We start from the raw sequence: 18,850 nt of genomic DNA, 5'->3' as shown, positions 1-18,850 counted from the left end.
ATGTTCCCATCGTCAAAGCTGACATTTCCTTCAGCCAGACCATTCTGTTGCTCTTTTTCTTTTTTTTTCCGGCTTCTCAATCTGCGGATGAACAAAAAGAGGCCCGTTTCACTGAAGTCAAACCAAAACTGGAGATTTCAGCCACAATGCCCAGCGTCTTCAGTCAGCAACTTGAGACTAAAAGTTGCATCAGTGTTTTCATGAGGAAAGTTCCTCGTATTTATTCAGAGTTGGTTTACGCACTTGCTCAGGTCTGTTTTTTTCTGAGATGATTAAAGTCTTCAACTACATCTAAACACAAACCTGAGCCTTTAAACCTGAAAAAAAGAAGAATAGAAAATACGGCATGAAGAAAGAAGGAACACAATATGATGTCAGATGTAGTACGATGTAACAACAGTGAGAGATGAAGGACAAATGAAAAATTCAATCTTGAATGCGATGATGCATGAATGGGAAGATTTTGCGAATGGTGAAGTAGGTCAGCATGTAACGAGATATCTGTATGATGATAAATCACGACATAAATTTGACGATTCAGATCAATTCAATTAAAAAATTAATTGTGATTATTATCAGGCTTCCTAATCTCTTAGCTGTTTCTTGCTGTAATTGTGTTGTTTAGACAGCAGAGGGTGCAATAACATACAATATCGGGAATGTGCGTGACTTCACAGTCGGCGGAAGTAACACAGCTCTAATGTCTCAAAAACACAAAAACGGGTGTAAAATGTGAAAGAGCTGCTGCGTGATTGTGTACAAATAGATTTAACAAGAAATCTGAGCTTTCTCTCTTTTTACAGGCTGCTGAAAGATAAAAAGAAGCAAATGGAGGGAGTACAAATGTTCATAAAATTTTATTAAGAAAAGGAATGTTTGTTAGTAAGTTTTAATTTTTAATAAAATGAATATTTTCATTAATAGGCTATTATGTTTTCTTCCAACCTTTACAAATGTGATAAAATAATTGTTAGTTATTAAGAAAATGAAACACAAGTGTTGGGTTTTATTTTTTATTTAACAAAAAGAATATTAAGTTGATAAAGAATAGGAAAATAAATGTTGCTCTTTTTTGGCAATAAAATTTTCTTCATTTCATGAAAAAAAATTACAAAAAAACAATAATTTTGATGAAATGAGTACTTAAAAAAACAAAGCCTAAACAAAGTTATTTACTATAAAATAACTTTTCACTTTTCACCACTCTTCTAAATTTCTTAATAGTTGATAGCGATGTAATGTCATCCAGCGTCATCACGAGATTTGAGATTTGAGATCTGAACAGACCCCAGTTCGTGTTGGATTTGACCTTTCTCGGCATATCTTTATTGCGCGTATTGTACTTGTGGAAACACACATCGTGGTAAAATCAACTCATGGGCCTGATATTGTAAATCGAATTGAATCATGAATGGAGTAATATTAATATTAATAATAATATTTACATTTTCTGCACTCATTATTCGGCAATGCATAGAATAGCACTTGATCCAGTACAGACTGTTATTTTGTTTATTTTTTATATCGTGCTCTGATACGATGTTACTCAGCCGTGAGATAGCAAATTGAAGGTCTTGAAACTGTAATGTGTTTGTCATAAAATAATATTTGCATTAATTTGATGTTCTGCTGTAAAGAAAACACGCCCGTGGTGTGAAGGATAATCTGACCGAGTGCTCGTCTGCTACGCTTACAGAGAAACCTCGCGTTCGTTCATCGTTTTACTCAGGAATGACTCGCTCCCGGAGATAAACGATGTAATGAATATTGTCACATTTATGTATTTTGGTATTCCATAGAGGGTTGGGATTTTTTTTTAAGTTTATTTACAGCCAAAACATAAATGTTTAAATTTCAGGGTGACGTATCATCATTACGTCCAACTGTCACACAGTGGTGCAAGAGAGACACACCTCTTTTTTACACAAACTCCGCCCCCTGTGCATAACCCTCTCAGCTGTAAATACGGTTATGGTGCGGTGTGTTTTGGTGTTCTCATTTCTAGGCCTGTATGTGTGTGTGTGTGTGTGTGGTGTGTGCGTTTTTCTTCTCATAGTTTCCTCTAGCACTTGCTAGCGTATTAGCTGCTCTATCTGCAGGTGTTTGTGCATCCATGCGGTAATTACTCAGCTGATGTGCTAATTACCCAGATGCCCCGTTTTCCTCACAAACAAGCTACGCCGTGTTTAGCAAGCGAGCTAAACCCAACCGGCTCAAGTGCTCGCTGCAGCTGTCGCGTCTCAATCAGCGTCCTTCAGGGAATCGTACGGGATTTCTTACGCCTTTACGCCACGTGTGTTTATTGTCCTGACCTCACACTCAGTGTTTAGATTTAGCTAATCTCAGTCACATCAATTTTGTTGTTGTTGTTTTAACTTAAAATCACTACACGTGCTAACTATATCATCACTTCCTGTCTCACAGGAAGCGAGCATCTCCGTTACCTAAAGACGAACTCCTGAGCGGGGTGAAGGACTCCCTCCTGGCGAACTCATCTGATCCTGTGGAAATGAGGAGAATCAACTATCAGACGGCAGGTAACTCGGATGTTGGATTCCTGTCACATACCTTAATCGTACTTTTTTTTTTTTTTTTAATAAAATTTATTTTTATTTAGTTGAGCGTTTTGGGAACACAAAAACTCACTCATCATAAAAAAAAAAAACATGTTTAATAACACATTAATAATACATCAGCGCGCTACATCTCGCTGTACACACATCTCGCACTAAAAATATGTTAAATATAAGAAGTTGTGACGTAGCTCATGGTTAGAGAAAACATCGAGGTGTAAATGCCTTTGATTTGGTTTATATTATTTTTTTCAGGTTTATTCTTTATACTTGGATATAAAAAAGTATTGAAAATGTATTATTATGTTATTATAAATAAATTAGGAAATGTAATAATTGCTGACAAATTTTAATTGAACTTGATTAGAAAAAAAATGAACAATACTCAAACATGATGTAGTCGATTAGCTAAGATTTTTTTTGTGTGTGTGTAATATTTTATTTAATTATTTACTTATTTATATTATACGTAGCTAGCAGTTAATGACTCGGTGAGATAATCACGGTTTCTGACAGCTGTTACACAAAAGGACAAAGTCATGCAGATTAAAACATTCATAGCCAAAACAGAATCACGTTCTTCGTCAGAGTTCAGATTTGCACGTGCACTTTTTTTCTTTTTTTCATTTGCACGTGCACTTTTTTTCTTTTTAAACCAAAGTGTGTAATTGGAGGCTGTCGGATTAAAACCACAGGCTCGGGTTGTCTTTTTTTTATTTTCAGCTAAAGCGCTGTGGTTAAGTGTTTTATTCAGCCCAAGAGTCATCTTGATTCATTTTAGCAACAATAAATCGAGTTATTTTAAGTAATGATTCATCAAACAGCTCCCATCTTCCTCTTTAACTTTTATTTCTCCACTCTTTCTCTCTCTCTGGCTTTCTCTATCCATCTATATCTATCTATATCATGCCATTTCTCTTTCATTGTAAGCCCACTGGGACTAATCGCGCTTAATTTATTTTCAAAAACCCCATTCTTCTCTCCTCTGCTCTTCTCATCTCTCTGAATGCCTTTAACAATCGCATGACGCGTCTTTAATTAGCCAAATGTGAATATTTTTGTTTCCCTCCCACAGTAGACGCCGTTTAAGTCTTTAATTAGTGTGGAACAGGGTGGATCCTCTGCTCGCTCTTCGAGAGCAGGAAAAGCTCATCCAAGCGTTAAAATGGCTACTTTGGATTACATTTTTCAGCTCTTTAAAGGATCTCTGTTCATCATCACAAATCCTTTCCACGATCCTCGTTACTTCATTAGCACTCCTGCTTTTATGATTATCAAGCTGAGCGTGAAGGAGGACAAGGATAAAAAAAAAGAGAGAGAAACTGTCATCGCCTGCTTTTTCTCTCCCTCGCTGTTTTCGCTAACAGGTCACATGACCTCACTGGCGGGTTATCACGGATCACGCTCGGCCTCTTTACAGCCCCGGATGAGCTCGTAATCACCACCTGATACGTAAATCAGAGGTAGGCTCGATTAAAGCGGCTGTCGGTCTCTCGGGCGGTTTTTACGTTAGCGCTGTAGGTCATGTCCCGTTCCCGTTTCACACGTTTCGCCTCATTTATCCACCTGGATACAAACACGTTTATTCAGAAATCCTTCTCAAGAGCATTTACACAATGAATTGCGTATAAGCAGAATCACTAACATGGACCTCGATTGATCAACTTCGATTTGCATAAATAACAAAAAATTAACATTTCAATCAATTTCAGTGACACGCTTGTTTAATGAAAGTTTATTGACAAATAAGACTACTCATTCAATTAGGACAAAAGTAATGGCGCCCTAATGGCATGTAGCTGCAGTGGCTGAGCTGCGTTATTGGAAGATTAAGCACATGCCACACTTACGAGGTTCTCGTTAACCATTTAGTCACCATTTTGTCTTTTTCCCAGCTCTTTTTCTCTTTTTATGGAGTTAAATGTAAATGGATAAATATGCCTCAAACGCACTTGATAATTCACAGCTGATTGGAATTTACGAACATGCGCACGCTTACTAATGTAATCGTTGAATTACATTTTGTTCTTTTTGCTCTCTTCGTTAGTAATTGTGTTACACATGTTAAGAGAAAGGGAATATGTGCTCAATCGGACTTAAGAGAAAACATCATGCGTGGTTTATGGAAAATAGTTAGTTAATATTTAATCAAAACACAATTTAAGAAGAAGAGAAGCCTTTATTCGTCACATGCACACTTCAAGCACAGTGAAATTCATCCTCTGCATTTAACCCATCTGAAGCAGTGAACACACACACACACACACACAGAGCAGCGGGCAGCCACACCAGAGCACCCGGGGAGCAGTCAGGGGTTCGGTACCTCGCTCAAGAGCACCTCAGCCCAAGGCCGCCCCACGTTAACCTAACCTGCATGTCTTTGGACTGTGGGGGAAACCGGAGCACCCGGAGGAAACCCACGCGGACACGGGGAGAACATGCAAACTCCGCACAGAAAGGCCCTCGCCGGCCACGGGGCTCGAACCCGGACCTTCTTGCTGTGAGGCGACCGTGCTAACCACTACACCACCGTGCCGCCCACGCTGTTTTTAGCTGTTTACACTCAATATAATTGGTAGTTTAAACTACGACTGATTGACCTCATTAACATTTTCAGTGTGTTCACCTGATTTATGTGTACACACACACACACACACACACACACACACATAAGACTTGGTGTTTTGTAGCTATTTAGTTCTCTTAAATCTGTTTGTTTTGTTTTAATTCCTTTTTTATTTTAGGTTTGTATATTGTGCATTTATTGTATACACTCATTTTGTGGAGTTATTTTTGCTTTTTTTTGTTTTATCCTTGTGAATTTTTCTAAACTATTTTGAATTTTTTCACTACTTGATTTTGCAACATTTTGAGCTGCCACATAAACGAAAAGTGGTCTGTAAATAAATAAACAAACAATTAAGTTATTCCATGAAATCGAGTCGTACATGAGCTGATGGCCGACGAGGCGCGTAGCACCGAGTTCTCTATAATCCCTGTACGACGAGATTGAGTGGAATAACTGTTTTATTCTCTCCACATTCACTGGATTTTGAGAAACAGAGCATTTTTATTTTTTGCAAATTCAATAAATAAAAACTTTATACAAAACATCCAACAAAATCATTTCCGCTTAGAATGTAAACAAACCAGCAAAGTGACAGGAGCAATTTGTGAAAAATGCGATAATAATAATAACTCTTGAAAAATAAAAAAAGAGGCATTCTTACCATCAAATACTTTTTTTGTTGCTTTTTTTTTGTATTTCTGGGGGTTTTGTTTTTGAGTAGGGTTTTTATTTCGTCCTCGGTTGGTTCAGTAACACGCGCCGCCGTTTTGTTTTTCTCTACTCATGATATATGAGCTGATATCCTAGTAGTAGAGTAACCAATCAGAGCGCGTGATTGCTCATATCCAGTGACTGTGGATAGAATAATACTTATAATAGTAGTAGTATGCTCTATAATATTTGTATTATTATTATTATTATTATTATTATTCCCTCTCCACATGACTTCTCTTTCCTGCCTGCATTACTCTCACACTTCCTCAGACTCCTCACACTCTCGGAGCAGCGTTCCTCATTAAATGTGCGAGATCTTTATCTCGACACCACTTTCTGTTTTAATTCCCTGGTTGTTTTCCACAGATTAGCAGTCACCTGTTTGTGCGTGTGCGCTGTACCATTCATGACTTTCCCACTCTGCGTGAGAGTTGTGCTCTGCCTAATTGACTGTGTTGTTGAACGCAGTTCTTTCCTCTTTTCACCATTAACCTGCCAACATCCTGCGTGTTTTATTGCTGATTTTCGAAACGAGTGCACTTTCGATCTCGTTCTGGCGTTCCCGAGCACAACTCTCAGGCATTTATCCTCTGCGGTTCGGAGGCTTGAAATTGATAGTTTTTATCTTTCTTCTTCTTCTTTTTTTCCTCCCTCCCTCCCTCCGTCTTCTCTCTGCAGGTCCCAGCACTTCCTGCTGCCCCGACACTCCAAGTTAGTTCCTGCTGTGTTTCTGCACGTCCCCTCGTAGCTCTGTTCAGCTTGTTCATCGGCTTGTCTGTCTCTGTATCTCGCTGTTTTCTGTCTCTCAGCACAACATCAATCACCGCTGCCATTTATCCTGGCCTGCTTTACATCACTCTGTGCTTTATTACCGTTCTGCGTCTGGCAGTAACGGCGGCCTGTTTTAGGCAGCCGATGGGGAAATCCGGCATCTGAATACATTTCTGGAAAAAAAGATCTGCAGAATGATAAAACAAATTATATATATTCTCTATATCTGGGAGCAGTTTTTGTCAAAAGTACAAAACGTCATTATTCTTTGCCGTTCTCTGATGCTGTGTGTTCACTAAATTAAAGTACATATATTTAGTGTAACTATGTTTATTGGTTTATTAATGCTGCTCTCTTCACTTGAAGGAAAATTGTAGATTTTGTTGCAGATTTTACATTCGAGTGAACGTCCTTATCATTTCTTTATCGTTTCATTTACATCGTTTTTTAATTTATTTATTTTTATTTCAAAAATTTTTAGCGTCAGTTTTTCAGCCACACCTTTCTACCAAGATAATCCGGCTTGTCTACTTCTGTTGGGGGAAAAAAAAAAACACCATTTTAAATTTCATCATTTATCTTTTAACTGTTACGATTAATACGGTTCATCTGTCAGAAAATCAGAATGGCTGACTAAAACTTGTGACTTAAGGTTAAAAGCATAACTATGAGCGTAAGATATGCTGCTTTTGTAGCTAACATTCGTATAACAACTATACATTAACTCCTTTAGTCCAAGTCACTTTAGCTAGCTAGCTATTGTTACATTTTACAGTATTTCCTCATCACAAACTAAATCGTTATCTGATGAACTACGAGCTTTACATCTATGAAGGAACATTGTCTACTTCTGTTAAAAAAAGATTGCATTTTAAATTCTATGCTAACTTTTGTTACAACTGTTACGATTAAAATCCGATAGAAATACGAAATAGTTCATACTTGCTGTACGAGGTGACATCCATGAGTATAAGCCAAATGCAAGTTCTTATATATATTTGAAACATGTTATACGTGAACTTATTTTAATACTAATCATTCTAGCTAGCTAGATTGTAAAATGTTTCCTCGTGCCAAATTTAAATCAAATTTGCATGAATTAAAACCGTGATGGAAAAACTGTGTTGTAGTTTAAAGTACGTTTATATCTATAAAGGCAGCGCTACTCAATATGCACATGTTTTTTCAGACATGACGTAATTACTATCGGTAACGTGTCGTAACCAGGATTAAAGAACGTTCTGTATTTCTATGGCTGCTACAGCATACTGCGAATGATACACAAGTGAATAAGCTGGTTATTTAATTTTTTAGCTGAAATATCTGAAAATTATATGAAGACTTTTAAAAAAAAAAAAAGAAAGGCGAACAGGACCGATCACTTTCAGTCCAAATTTGTAAAATCAGTATTTTGATAATGTCGTAATAAAACCACAATAAAACTTTCGGTGGTTGTTGAGAAATTGATGCACGGAGATTATTCTGTGCTCGTAGCTAATTAGTGTTGATTAAGGCTGAGCTATAACATGTTTATGCTCAGTACTCCGTGGCAGTGGTGTCCAATTTCACACATCTCAGGTTCTTGCTTGGATTGGTTCCGACCCACTGCTGGTATCTTTATTTTTTTAAAAACACCTTCTTAATTCACACTAATATTCATGTGCTTGTTTATACCTCATGTTTTTATCCTACACTTGAATTCCCCTTTATCAGATTCAGGCCTCCTCTCCTGCTTGTTTTCTTCCTTATCGTCCTTCTTCCCTCTCTTAAAAAAAAAAATGACGTGAGTGGAGAACGATCCCAAATCCAATTAAGCATTCTGAGCCTCGGCCGAGTTCAGAAACGCAGAGAAGATTAGCCATAAATCATCTTATAACTGCTGACAAGAAATCTGGGGCGAATGTGAGAGAAGTAAGGATCGGAGCAAGAGCAAGTAATGATCGATTCATAAGGAGGTGTGAAGGAGCAGCTAGGATTAGAGATCCGAGAGGAGAAAAAACTCGAAATGTACACAACGTTCTGGCTTTACTATAGATGATGTAATCAGTCGGGGCTGTTTTGCTCCGGCGCTACAGGGACTAATATAGCTCAGAACATCATGACTTTGTTTTGGCCTGAGTATCGCTTTAAGGATTTTTAAAAATTGTTCGTATAAAACACGAGTATTAAATGTGTTGAAGGATCACTTTAAGGTGTGAAATTTCATTTTTTGTAATTTTTTTCTTGTCAAATTGAGCTGAAAACTCCCACAGATTTACAAAATTTTCTTTCTGCATATTTACATTTAGCTCCTCCCGCAAAACTTGTCCATAAAAGGCTCTGCTGACGGAGAGCACCTCCGAAGCTTGGCATGTGCTACAGTGGTGCTTGAAAGTTTGTGAACCCTTTAGAATTTTCTATATTTCTGTATAAATATGACCTAAAACATCATCAGATTTTCACATAAGTCCTCAAAGTAGATAAAGAGAACCCAGTTAAACAAATGAGACAAAAATATTATACTTGGTCATTTATTTATTGAGGAAAATGATCCAATATTACATATCTGTGAGTGGCAAAAGTATGTGACCCTCTAGGATTAGCAGTTAATTTGAAGGTGAAATTAGAGTCAGGTGTTTTCAATCAATGGGATGACAATCAGGTGTGAGAGGGCACCCTGTTTTATTTAAAGAACAGGGATCTATCAAAGTCTGATCTTCACAACACATGTTTGTGGAAGTGTATCATGGCACGAACAAAGGAGATTTCTGAGGACCTCAGAAAAAGCGTTGTTGATGCTCATCAGGCTGGAAAAGGTTACAGAACCATCTCTAAAGAGTTTGGACTCCACCAATCCACAGTCAGACAGATTGTGTACAAATGGAGGAAATTCAAGACCATTGTTACCCTCCCCAGGAGTGGTCGACCAACAAAGATCACTCCAAGAGCAAGGCGTGTAATAGTCGGCGAGGTCACAAAGGACCCCAGGGTAACTTTTAAGCAACTGAAGGCCTCTCTCACATTGGCTAATGTTCATGAGTCCACCATCAGGAGAACACTGAACAACAATGGTGTGCATGGCAGGGTTGCAAGGAGAAAGCCACTGCTCTCCAAAAAGAACATTGCTGCTCGTCTGCAGTTTGCTAAAGATCACGTGGACAAGCCAGAAGGCTATTGGAAAAATGTTTTGTGGACGGATGAGACCAAAATAGAACTTTTTGGTTTAAATGAGAAGCGTTATGTTTGGAGAAAGGAAAACACTGCATTCCAGCATAAGAACCTTATCCCATCTGTGAAACATGGTGGTGGTAGTATCATGGTTTGGGCCCGTTTTGCTGCATCTGGGCCAGGACGGCTTGCCATCATTGATGGAACAATGAATTCTGAATTATAGCAGCAAATTCTAAAGGAAAATGTCAGGACATCTGTCCATGAACTGTATCTCAAGAGAAGGTGGGTCATGCAGCAAGACAACGACCCTAAGCACACAAGTCGTTCTACCAAAGAATGGTTAAAGAAGAATAAAGTTAATGTTTTGGAATGGCCAAGTCAAAGTCCTGACCTTAATCCAATGGAAATGTTGTGGAAGGACCTGAAGCGAGCAGTTCATGTGAGGAAACCCACCAACATCCCAGAGTTGAAGCTGCTCTGTACGGAGGAACGGGCTAAAATTCCTCCAAGTCGGTGTGCAGGACTGATCAACAGTTAACGCAAACGTTTAGTTGCAGTTATTGCTGCACAAGGGGGTCACACCAGATACTGAAAGCAAAGGTTCATATACTTTTGCCACTCACAGATATGTAATATTGGATCATTTTCCTCAATAAATAAATGACCAAGTATAATATTTTTGTCTCATTTGTTTAACTGGGTTCTCTTTATCTACTTTTAGGACTTGTGTGAAAATCTGATGATGTTTTAGGTCATATTTATGCAGAAATATAGAAAATTCTAAAGGGTTCACAAACTTTCAAGCACCACTGTACTGTAAATCTTGCAGTAATGCAACTCGGCCACTGTAGCACATCAGTGACGACAGACGCGCACCAACTCCTCCTGCTCCTCTTTAAAGGGTGCTATTACTAATTGAACAGAGAGTCTTATTCTGGATAATTGGTTTTAGATGCTTGAGTTTAACGAAATCAGCGTTTAATTGAAACAAATAAGTGGTTTTAAAGTTGACGCAGTAATCCAGATATAAAATCACAGAAACTCATCGACAGTTAAACGATTTGAAGAAGATTTGATTTGAAGGCACGAAACATCGTACGCGGACGCTTTTCTGTCTGACTAGGTTTCTGCCTGACAAATGTCAGGTTTTGCTCCTGCTAAACATTTACGATAAATTTGTTCGTATCCAGCGTGATAAATATGACATGAAGTCTGTATTTATCCGAGAGCATGACAGCATTCTTTATTTCAGCTAAAATTTAAATGAACGCTAGTCTTTTACTGAGACACTAATCTCAGAGTTTTGTTAAAATTTTAAAAATTAAAAGGGAAAATAAAACATGGAGGACAGGACCAGTTATAGTTTATTGTAATTTTCCTAATGGAGATAATATCGTAAACTGTAGTAAAAAAAAAAAGGACGTTTATTGTGACATTGTTTGTGTGAAAGCTTCTGCTCGGTTACCGCATGTTAGCATCATGACATGCTAACGGTCCAGTCTTCTCCACTGTACTCTCTCTCTCTCTCTCTCTCTCTCTCTCTCTCTCTCTCTCTCTCTCTCTCTCTCTGTCTGTCTGTAAGCAAAATTCCATCCAAATGTTTGTCAGCTTTTTTTAGTGAGCACGGCACTAAATAAATAATGCTGCCACACCATTATAATATGTAGCGCTAAATAAATAATGTGCCCCAAAAAAAACCAAAAATGCAAACCGTTGCATTTGAATCACCGATGCAAATGATGATCAGAAAGAGACTAACGTTCTCACATTCTCGGTGTCGTAATTTGTCAATGTTTTATTGCATCTTTTTTTTCATTTCTGTGCTTAACTCTTTTAACGCAAGTACTCTTGCGTAGTAGCAGTTATTTTTAATCGTTTCTAATACGAAACAGTACTGTTATGTGACATTCGTGAGGAAAAAAAAGTCAAAATTTGCTGGAAATGCATATATATTTTTTAAAGTGCAAAAAAAAAAACTTACACTAAAAGTCCGTCAGCATTTGAATAAAATAAATGACATCGAACAGCAGCTCAAATTGCTGTATGGGTGGGCGTGGCTTAATCTTCTAACGCACACATTAGATACTTGTGACGGAGTAGCTACTCTTGCTAGGTTTCCTTTCGCATGCTAGATTAGCCCCGCCCATCCGTAGTAGCAGCATGAGTTCATGTCCAAACAGGTGGATGGAAAATGGAAACTCCGTCTTTTTTTGTTTTTTCTTTTTTCTTCCCTTTGTCTTTTCTTTCCTCAATGCTTCTCTGACATCACACCTCACTCAGCACGTGTCCATGTCGTCCTCGGCAGCCTCGCACTCATCACCCTGCCTTCACAGTGATGTGATGAGTGTTAGCCGTCCGTCTCGCTCAGCACTTCCCTTCTTTCTTTTTTTCTTCTCCAGGAATGAGAGAACATCCTCCCATCTCCGTGTGTGAGCTGGCTGACCACATCGAGCGCCTCAAAGCCAACGACAACCTGCGTTTCTCTCAGGAGTACGAGGTAATAACCATTCACACACACACACACTACCCCTCCCCCTCCCTTAGCCCCTCCCACTCCCCTGACTGGCTATAACGATTATTTTCCGATAACAGCATGTCCCTGAAATGTTTTATTCCTTTTAAAAAAATGATGCATCTTACTTTTTAATCCCTCAACACCCTTTTTTTCTTTCATGGTGAATGTACAGTAGTTTGTCATGTTCCCAAGAAACCATGAAAAAAAAAGCGTTAAAACTCCTCAGTCCTTAAGAAGCCATGGCTTTACCTCGGACTGTTACAGCGCTGGCACTGGAGACTCCTTCCATAAATAAATATCAATAAAATAAAATAAACATCTCATTATAGGAAACTTTACTTGATAATCATGCATGATTTTTTTTCTCTTTGTTGATTAACAACAGCACTGTTAATTAGCAAAAATCAGGATTAGGTTTTGATAGTGTGAACGTTTCTAAGCATTTTATTGAAATAAATTCTGCAATTTTTTTTCTCCAGTGCTTAACTAAAGACATTTATTTCTGCCTGCTAAATAAAAATAAACACTCATCTCGTTAAGACTGGACTCTCTGGGGGGGGAAAGAAAAGAAGCTCAGAAGCTTAGCGATGTGTAATGAAGTCTCTTTTATGTGTCATTTCATAATTCAAGTGTTTTGTCTGGTTTGTACTGTGATTTTTTTTCTCCCACCTTGGCTGTTTTACATTTCATCTGCTCTTCAAACACTCTTTCCGCCGTCTTTTTGACAAGAAATCACGTTTGCTCTCGAACAGATGCTTGTTTTCAGTGGCGCGCTCCTCGCGGTCCTGATTAACCGAGTGCACACTGATTTCTCAAATAGAAGGAGAGAGAGATTTCGCTCCATTTTCTCGCTAAGTGCGACTCAAGACTCGAACCTCAGGAGTTGGGCGTCGCTGAAGCACATGATGGAGTCGTGGTGAAGCTCATTGGATGCCACTCGTCGTTTGATCTAAACAGAAATAAATACTTTCGCTTTATATTGTGGCGTCTCAGGGTCTGAAGTGCGACACCAGTGAACAGAATATTCGTTATGCTCCATTCAACCTCATGATGTAGCTGCAGAGCCAAGATTTACAACCCCGATTCCAAAAAAGTTGGGACAAAGTACAAATTGTAAATGGAACACGCTGCAACACACTAACATCCTGTAACACACTATAACACAGTAACATGCTGCAACACACTAACATGCTGTAACATACTAACATGCTGCAACACACTATAACACGTAACATGATACAACACTAACACGCTGTAACACACTATAACACATTGTAACACACTAACATACTATAACACCCAAACACACTAACATGCTGTAACACGCTGTAACACACTAACATGATGTAACACACTAACATGATGTAACACACTAACATGTAACACACTGTAACACACTATAACATGTACAACCCCGATTCCAAAAAAGTTGGGACAAAGTACAAATTGTAAATAAAAACGGAACGCAATGATGTGGAAGTTTCAAAATTCCATATTTTATTCAGAATAGAACATAGATGACATATCAAATGTTTAAACTGAGAAAATGTATCATTTAAAGAGAAAAATTAGGTGATTTTAAATTTCATGACAACAACACATCTCAAAAAAGTTGGGACAAGGCCATGTTTCCCACTGTGAGACATCCCCTTTTCTCTTTACAACAGTCTGTAAACGTCTGGGGACTGAGGAGACAAGTTGCTCAAGTTTAGGGATAGGAATGTTAACCCATTCTTGTCTAATGTAGGATTCTAGTTGCTCAACTGTCTTAGGTCTTTTTTGTCGTATCTTCCGTTTTATGATGCGCCAAATGTTTTCTATGGGTGAAAGATCTGGACTGCAGGCTGGCCAGTTCAGTACCCGGACCCTTCTTCTACGCAGCCATGATGCTGTAATTGATGCAGTATGTGGTTTGGCATTGTCATGTTGGAAAATGCAAGGTCTTCCCTGAAAGAGACGTCGTCTGGATGGGAGCATATGTTGCTCTAGAACCTGGATATACCTTTCAGCATTGATGGTGTCTTTCCAGATGTGTAAGCTGCCCATGCCACACGCACTAATGCAACCCCATACCATCAGAGATGCAGGCTTCTGAACTGAGTGCTGATAACAACTCGGGTCGTCCTTCTCCTCTTTAGTCCGAATGACACGCCGTCCCTGATTTCCATAAAGAACTTCAAATTTTGATTCGTCTGACCACAGAACAGTTTTCCACTTTGCCACAGTCCATTTTAAATGAGCCTTGGCCCAGAGAAGACGTCTGCGCTTCTGGATCATGTTTAGATACGGCTTCTTCTTTGAACTATAGAGTTTTAGCTGGCAACGGCGGATGGCACGGTGAATTGTGTTCACAGATAATGTTCTCTGGAAATATTCCTGAGCCCATTTTGTGATTTCCAATACAGAAGCATGCCTGTATGTGATGCAGTGCCGTCTAAGGGCCCGAAGATCACGGGCACCCAGTATGGTTTTCCGGCCTTGACCCTTACGCACAGAGATTCTTCCAGATTCTCTGAATCTTTTGATGATATTATGCACTGTAGATGATGATATGTTCAAACTCTTTGCAATTTTACACTGTCGAACTCCTTTCTGATATTGCTCCACTATTTGTCGGTGCAGAATTAGGGGGATTGGTGATCCTCTTCCCATCTTTACTTCTGAGAGCCGCCGCCACTCCAAGATGCTCTTTTTATACCCAGTCATGTTAATGACCTATTGCCAATTGACCTAATGAGTTGCAATTTGGTCCTCCATCCTCCAGCTGTTCCTTTTTTGTACCTTTAACTTTTCCAGCCTCTTATTGCCCCTGTCCCAACTTTTTTGAGATGTGTTGCTGTCATGAAATTTCAAATGAGCCAATATTTGGCATGAAATTTCAAAATGTCTCACTTTCGACATTTGATATGTTGTCTATGTTCTATTGTGAATACAATATCAGTTTTTGAGATTTGTAAATTATTGCATTCCGTTTTTATTTACAATTTGTACTTTGTCCCAACTTTTTTGGAATCGGGGTTGTAATTTTGCTCGTTGATATGTTGATGTACAGTCCTGTGCAAAAGTCTTAGACACATGTAAAGAAACGCTGTCAACCAAAAATAGCTTAAAAAATAATGAAATGAAATGTTTCAACATTAAAAAATACTATAAACAGTAATCAGTGAGCCGTAATAAATGAAGGTCCAATGAGGTCTGTGGTCCAGTGAGGTCAGTTTTATGCGGAAATGATCTGTAGGTTTTCCTGAGCATCTTACAGAACCAGCCCCAGTTCTTCTGGACACTTTGACTGTCACACTCACTTCTTCATTTTACACCAAAACCCAGCAGCCTTCATTATGCTTTCTTTTTTCATCTGAAAAGTGCTCTCTGATGGAATATGCTGCTCAGATACAAACTTTTTTTTTTTTCTGTAAAATTTAATTTTGTGCTGGAAAAAAAAACAACCCAGAACGTGTGGAACTCTAAAATGTTTTTGTACTGACTCAGTAATGTAGAAGCCATAAAATAGGAACCTGTAACAAAGTTTGTGTATGGGGGGGGGCTAAGACTTTTGCACAGTACTGTATTTTCTCTGAAAAATAATTTGATGGCAGCTTAACGAACTCGCTAAATTTGTATTTGTGAGTAATGCGAGTTTTTGATCCGGGGCAGGACATGGGCATTTCTAGAGAGCGTTTAATTGGATGAACTCAAAGATTAGCATTAATTTTCCGGGAAATCTATAAAATGTAAAAAATAAACAAACAAACAAATAAATAAATACACACTGTATCAAATTATTTTGTTCTACATATAATATTGTATTTGGGGTGGCACGGTGGTGTAGTGGTTAGCGCTGTCGCCTCACAGCAAGAAGGTCCGGGTTCGAGCCCCGTGGCCGGCGAGGGCCTTTCTGTGCGGAGTTTGCATGTTCTCCCCGTGTCCGCGTGGGTTTCCTCCGGGTGCTCCGGTTTCCCCCACAGTCCAAAGACATGCAGGTTAGGTTAACTGGTGACTCTAAATTGAGCGTAGGTGTGAATGTGAGTATGAATGGTTGTCTGTGTCTATGTGTCAGCCCTGTGATGACCTGGCGACTTGTCCAGGGTGTACCCCGCCTTTCACCCGTAGTCAGCTGGGATAGGCTCCAGCTCGCCTGCGACCCTGTAGAACAGGATAAAGCGGCTACAGATAATGAGATGAGATGAGATAATATTGTATTTATGTCATTAACATTTAAGCAAAAGCTACAAAAAGCTCTGAAACACCAATTTTGATTTCAGCACTGATGAAGTTTTATGTATGCATCGATAAAGACGAAGTTTAACGCTGGATTATGAGGACAATGTTTTTTTAAAAAAATCCATCAGTATAAGGACAACAGGAACAGGAAGTGATACATTTCCCATTCACATTCCCTATTTATCTTAAATTTCCAGTAATACACAAATCTACAGCTCCAATCAGCAGGTTTCACTGGCAGGAAGTGATGTCGTTGGCTCCTATAAAGGAAGCCTCTCCCCTCCTCTTGGGAACAGATGGCGATCGTCACGTCTGTTGGCGCCCGTTCTTCACTCGCTGCAGCTTTCATCCCGTTGTCTCCCGTCGTTTCATGCGGTCGTATCCGCCAAAGACCGTCGCAGCCCACCTCCTCTGGCACCACCATTACAGGAAGTGAAGTATTAGGCAGAAAGGGACTCGAACCGAATAACAGGGAGGCCAAGAGCCGCATCGCAGGAATCCAGCTCATGAGTCACAAACACACCGGAGGCGGTCATCTCATTTAGTGGTCATGTGACCTTGAGGGCATCTTGGGTGAAGTGTAGTGTATGCTTGATAATATGGAGGAGGAAGAAGAGGGCGTGGCCTCTGCATGTCTTTTTTTTTTTTATTTACACCTGATTTCTGAATGTTTATTTATTGTTTTGGAAAAAAGGATGACTTAATGAAAACTTTTTTTTTCTTTGTTTGTATTGTTTGTTTGTTTGTTTGTTTGTTTTTGTAGTCTAGTAACCTGAGGTTGTTTGTTTGTAGAAGTTAGCGAGGAACACAATTTCTTGAGGCCCTGACAAACAACCATGTTTGGTTATATCACACAGGCTTGGTTTCATTCTCAAAGCATTATTGAGTGCATATGTGGATGCTACTCCACTGTGTGTGTGTGTGTGTGTGTGTGTGTGTGTGTGTGTGTGTGTGTGTGTGTGTATCTTCATCCTCTATTTCTGTGTAGTGTGAACACCTGAGTTATCAGGTGACAGCAGCACTAACGAGCAAGAGTGTCAGGTGATTTTTCGTCACGGCTCCAGCACTCGCACATCATTCCTGTGTCGTTATTCGCATCTCTCAAGCTCGTCAACGCAAGCGCTGACAGCTTACACTGTGTGTGTGTGTGTGTGTGTGAGGGAGAGATGAGAGAGACATGTTTAACTCCAGGCTAAACCTCCTCCCACTAACATCCAGGATGTTGACGGAGAAATTGGTGTCCGTTATCGCATCAAACCCTCATCACGTTCATTTACTCTGGTCTCGTGACACCACTGACGTGTGTTCACACGCACATGTCGAAACGTGTGATGGAAAAATAACCAAATCATTTAGCCGATTAATTTTTTCACGTTGCAGCGTAAAACAGACTTTGGCTTTGTCCCTGATTAGCCTAACAGATGCAAGGTGGAATGATGGACAGGCTGAGTCTCGTCTGAAACGGGCAGATCGATGGCAAATAACAACACACTCCGTGGCGTTATCGATGCTCCAGCGCAGCCCTTTGTGCATCTCCACAGATTGATGCCCCTGATGCGACTCGGTGTCATTTGAGACGTAAACTAAGCGGACGCGGATCCGTAGTGTTTTTACTGCAGTTAAGCTTTCGTAGGAATTTCCACAAACTTCGTGCTTCTAATTAAGTTTCCAGCGACGCCGCGAACGTCCACGTCTCGGTGTCCTATTGATGCACAGCTGTCATTTTGAGAATTGATTAAAGGAGCGAGATCCTGAAGGGCTCATTAGCCTCCCACGGTCTTGTCACTTGTCTTCGGCGTCTGAAGCGACTCTGAGTCACTCACCCTCATGTTCTATTATTGCAGCAGAGAGTTGACTCTAATATCACCACTTCCTTTCTCACACCATTAGAGGGGTTTATGGGAAGCAGTGACTGACCTGGAGAACGACACCACAGCAGTGTGTGTTTTAGAAAATGGACGTTTTATCTTGATAAAATGATCAGACTCAAGTTTTCACCAATTATACAAACAAAACTACAGCAGGACGCCGAGATGAGAAGCACATACAGCGACAGAAAATTGTACAACCACATCTCTCTCTCATTGTTCTTCCTGTCCTCTCCTGTCAGTAGCTCTGAATAAAGTGCAGGTCAGTCGCTCCGTCACTCCATCAGGCCTCAGGGTCTGAATGACTCTGTCACGGTCACACTGCAGCTGCCTCACCTTCAGCACAAAGCAGGAACATTACGGCTCACACACCTGAGACACAGCTGTAGCACAAATACACACAGAGAGAGAGAGCATGGACAAATTGCTTAATGGAGTGATGGCTGAATGGATGGATAGACGATTAGAC

At 39.6% G+C, this 18,850-nt stretch overlaps 1 protein-coding gene across 5 annotated transcripts in view; it reads left to right on the top strand.

The window, feature by feature from the left end:
* Positions 1–18,850, top strand: part of ptprfb (protein tyrosine phosphatase receptor type Fb) — a 202,976-nt gene that overhangs the window by 158,089 nt on the left and 26,037 nt on the right. For 3 of the 5 annotated variants that reach the window (XM_060906535.1, XM_060906533.1, XM_060906534.1), the window contains 3 exons: positions 2,425–2,537; positions 6,535–6,567; positions 12,177–12,274. In XM_060906535.1, the coding sequence (XP_060762518.1) occupies positions 2,425–2,537; positions 6,535–6,567; positions 12,177–12,274 (244 nt within the window). The remainder of the gene's footprint in view (positions 1–2,424; positions 2,538–6,534; positions 6,568–12,176; positions 12,275–18,850) is intronic. The other 2 variants (XM_060906537.1, XM_060906536.1) reach the window with 1 other exon arrangement.

The sequence above is a fragment of the Neoarius graeffei genome, chromosome 23 (genome assembly GCF_027579695.1).
Source record: "Neoarius graeffei isolate fNeoGra1 chromosome 23, fNeoGra1.pri, whole genome shotgun sequence".
Classification (NCBI taxonomy): Eukaryota; Metazoa; Chordata; class Actinopteri; order Siluriformes; family Ariidae; genus Neoarius; species Neoarius graeffei.
Note: the sequence above shows the minus strand (reverse complement) of the source record. Positions and strands in the feature narration are given on the sequence as shown.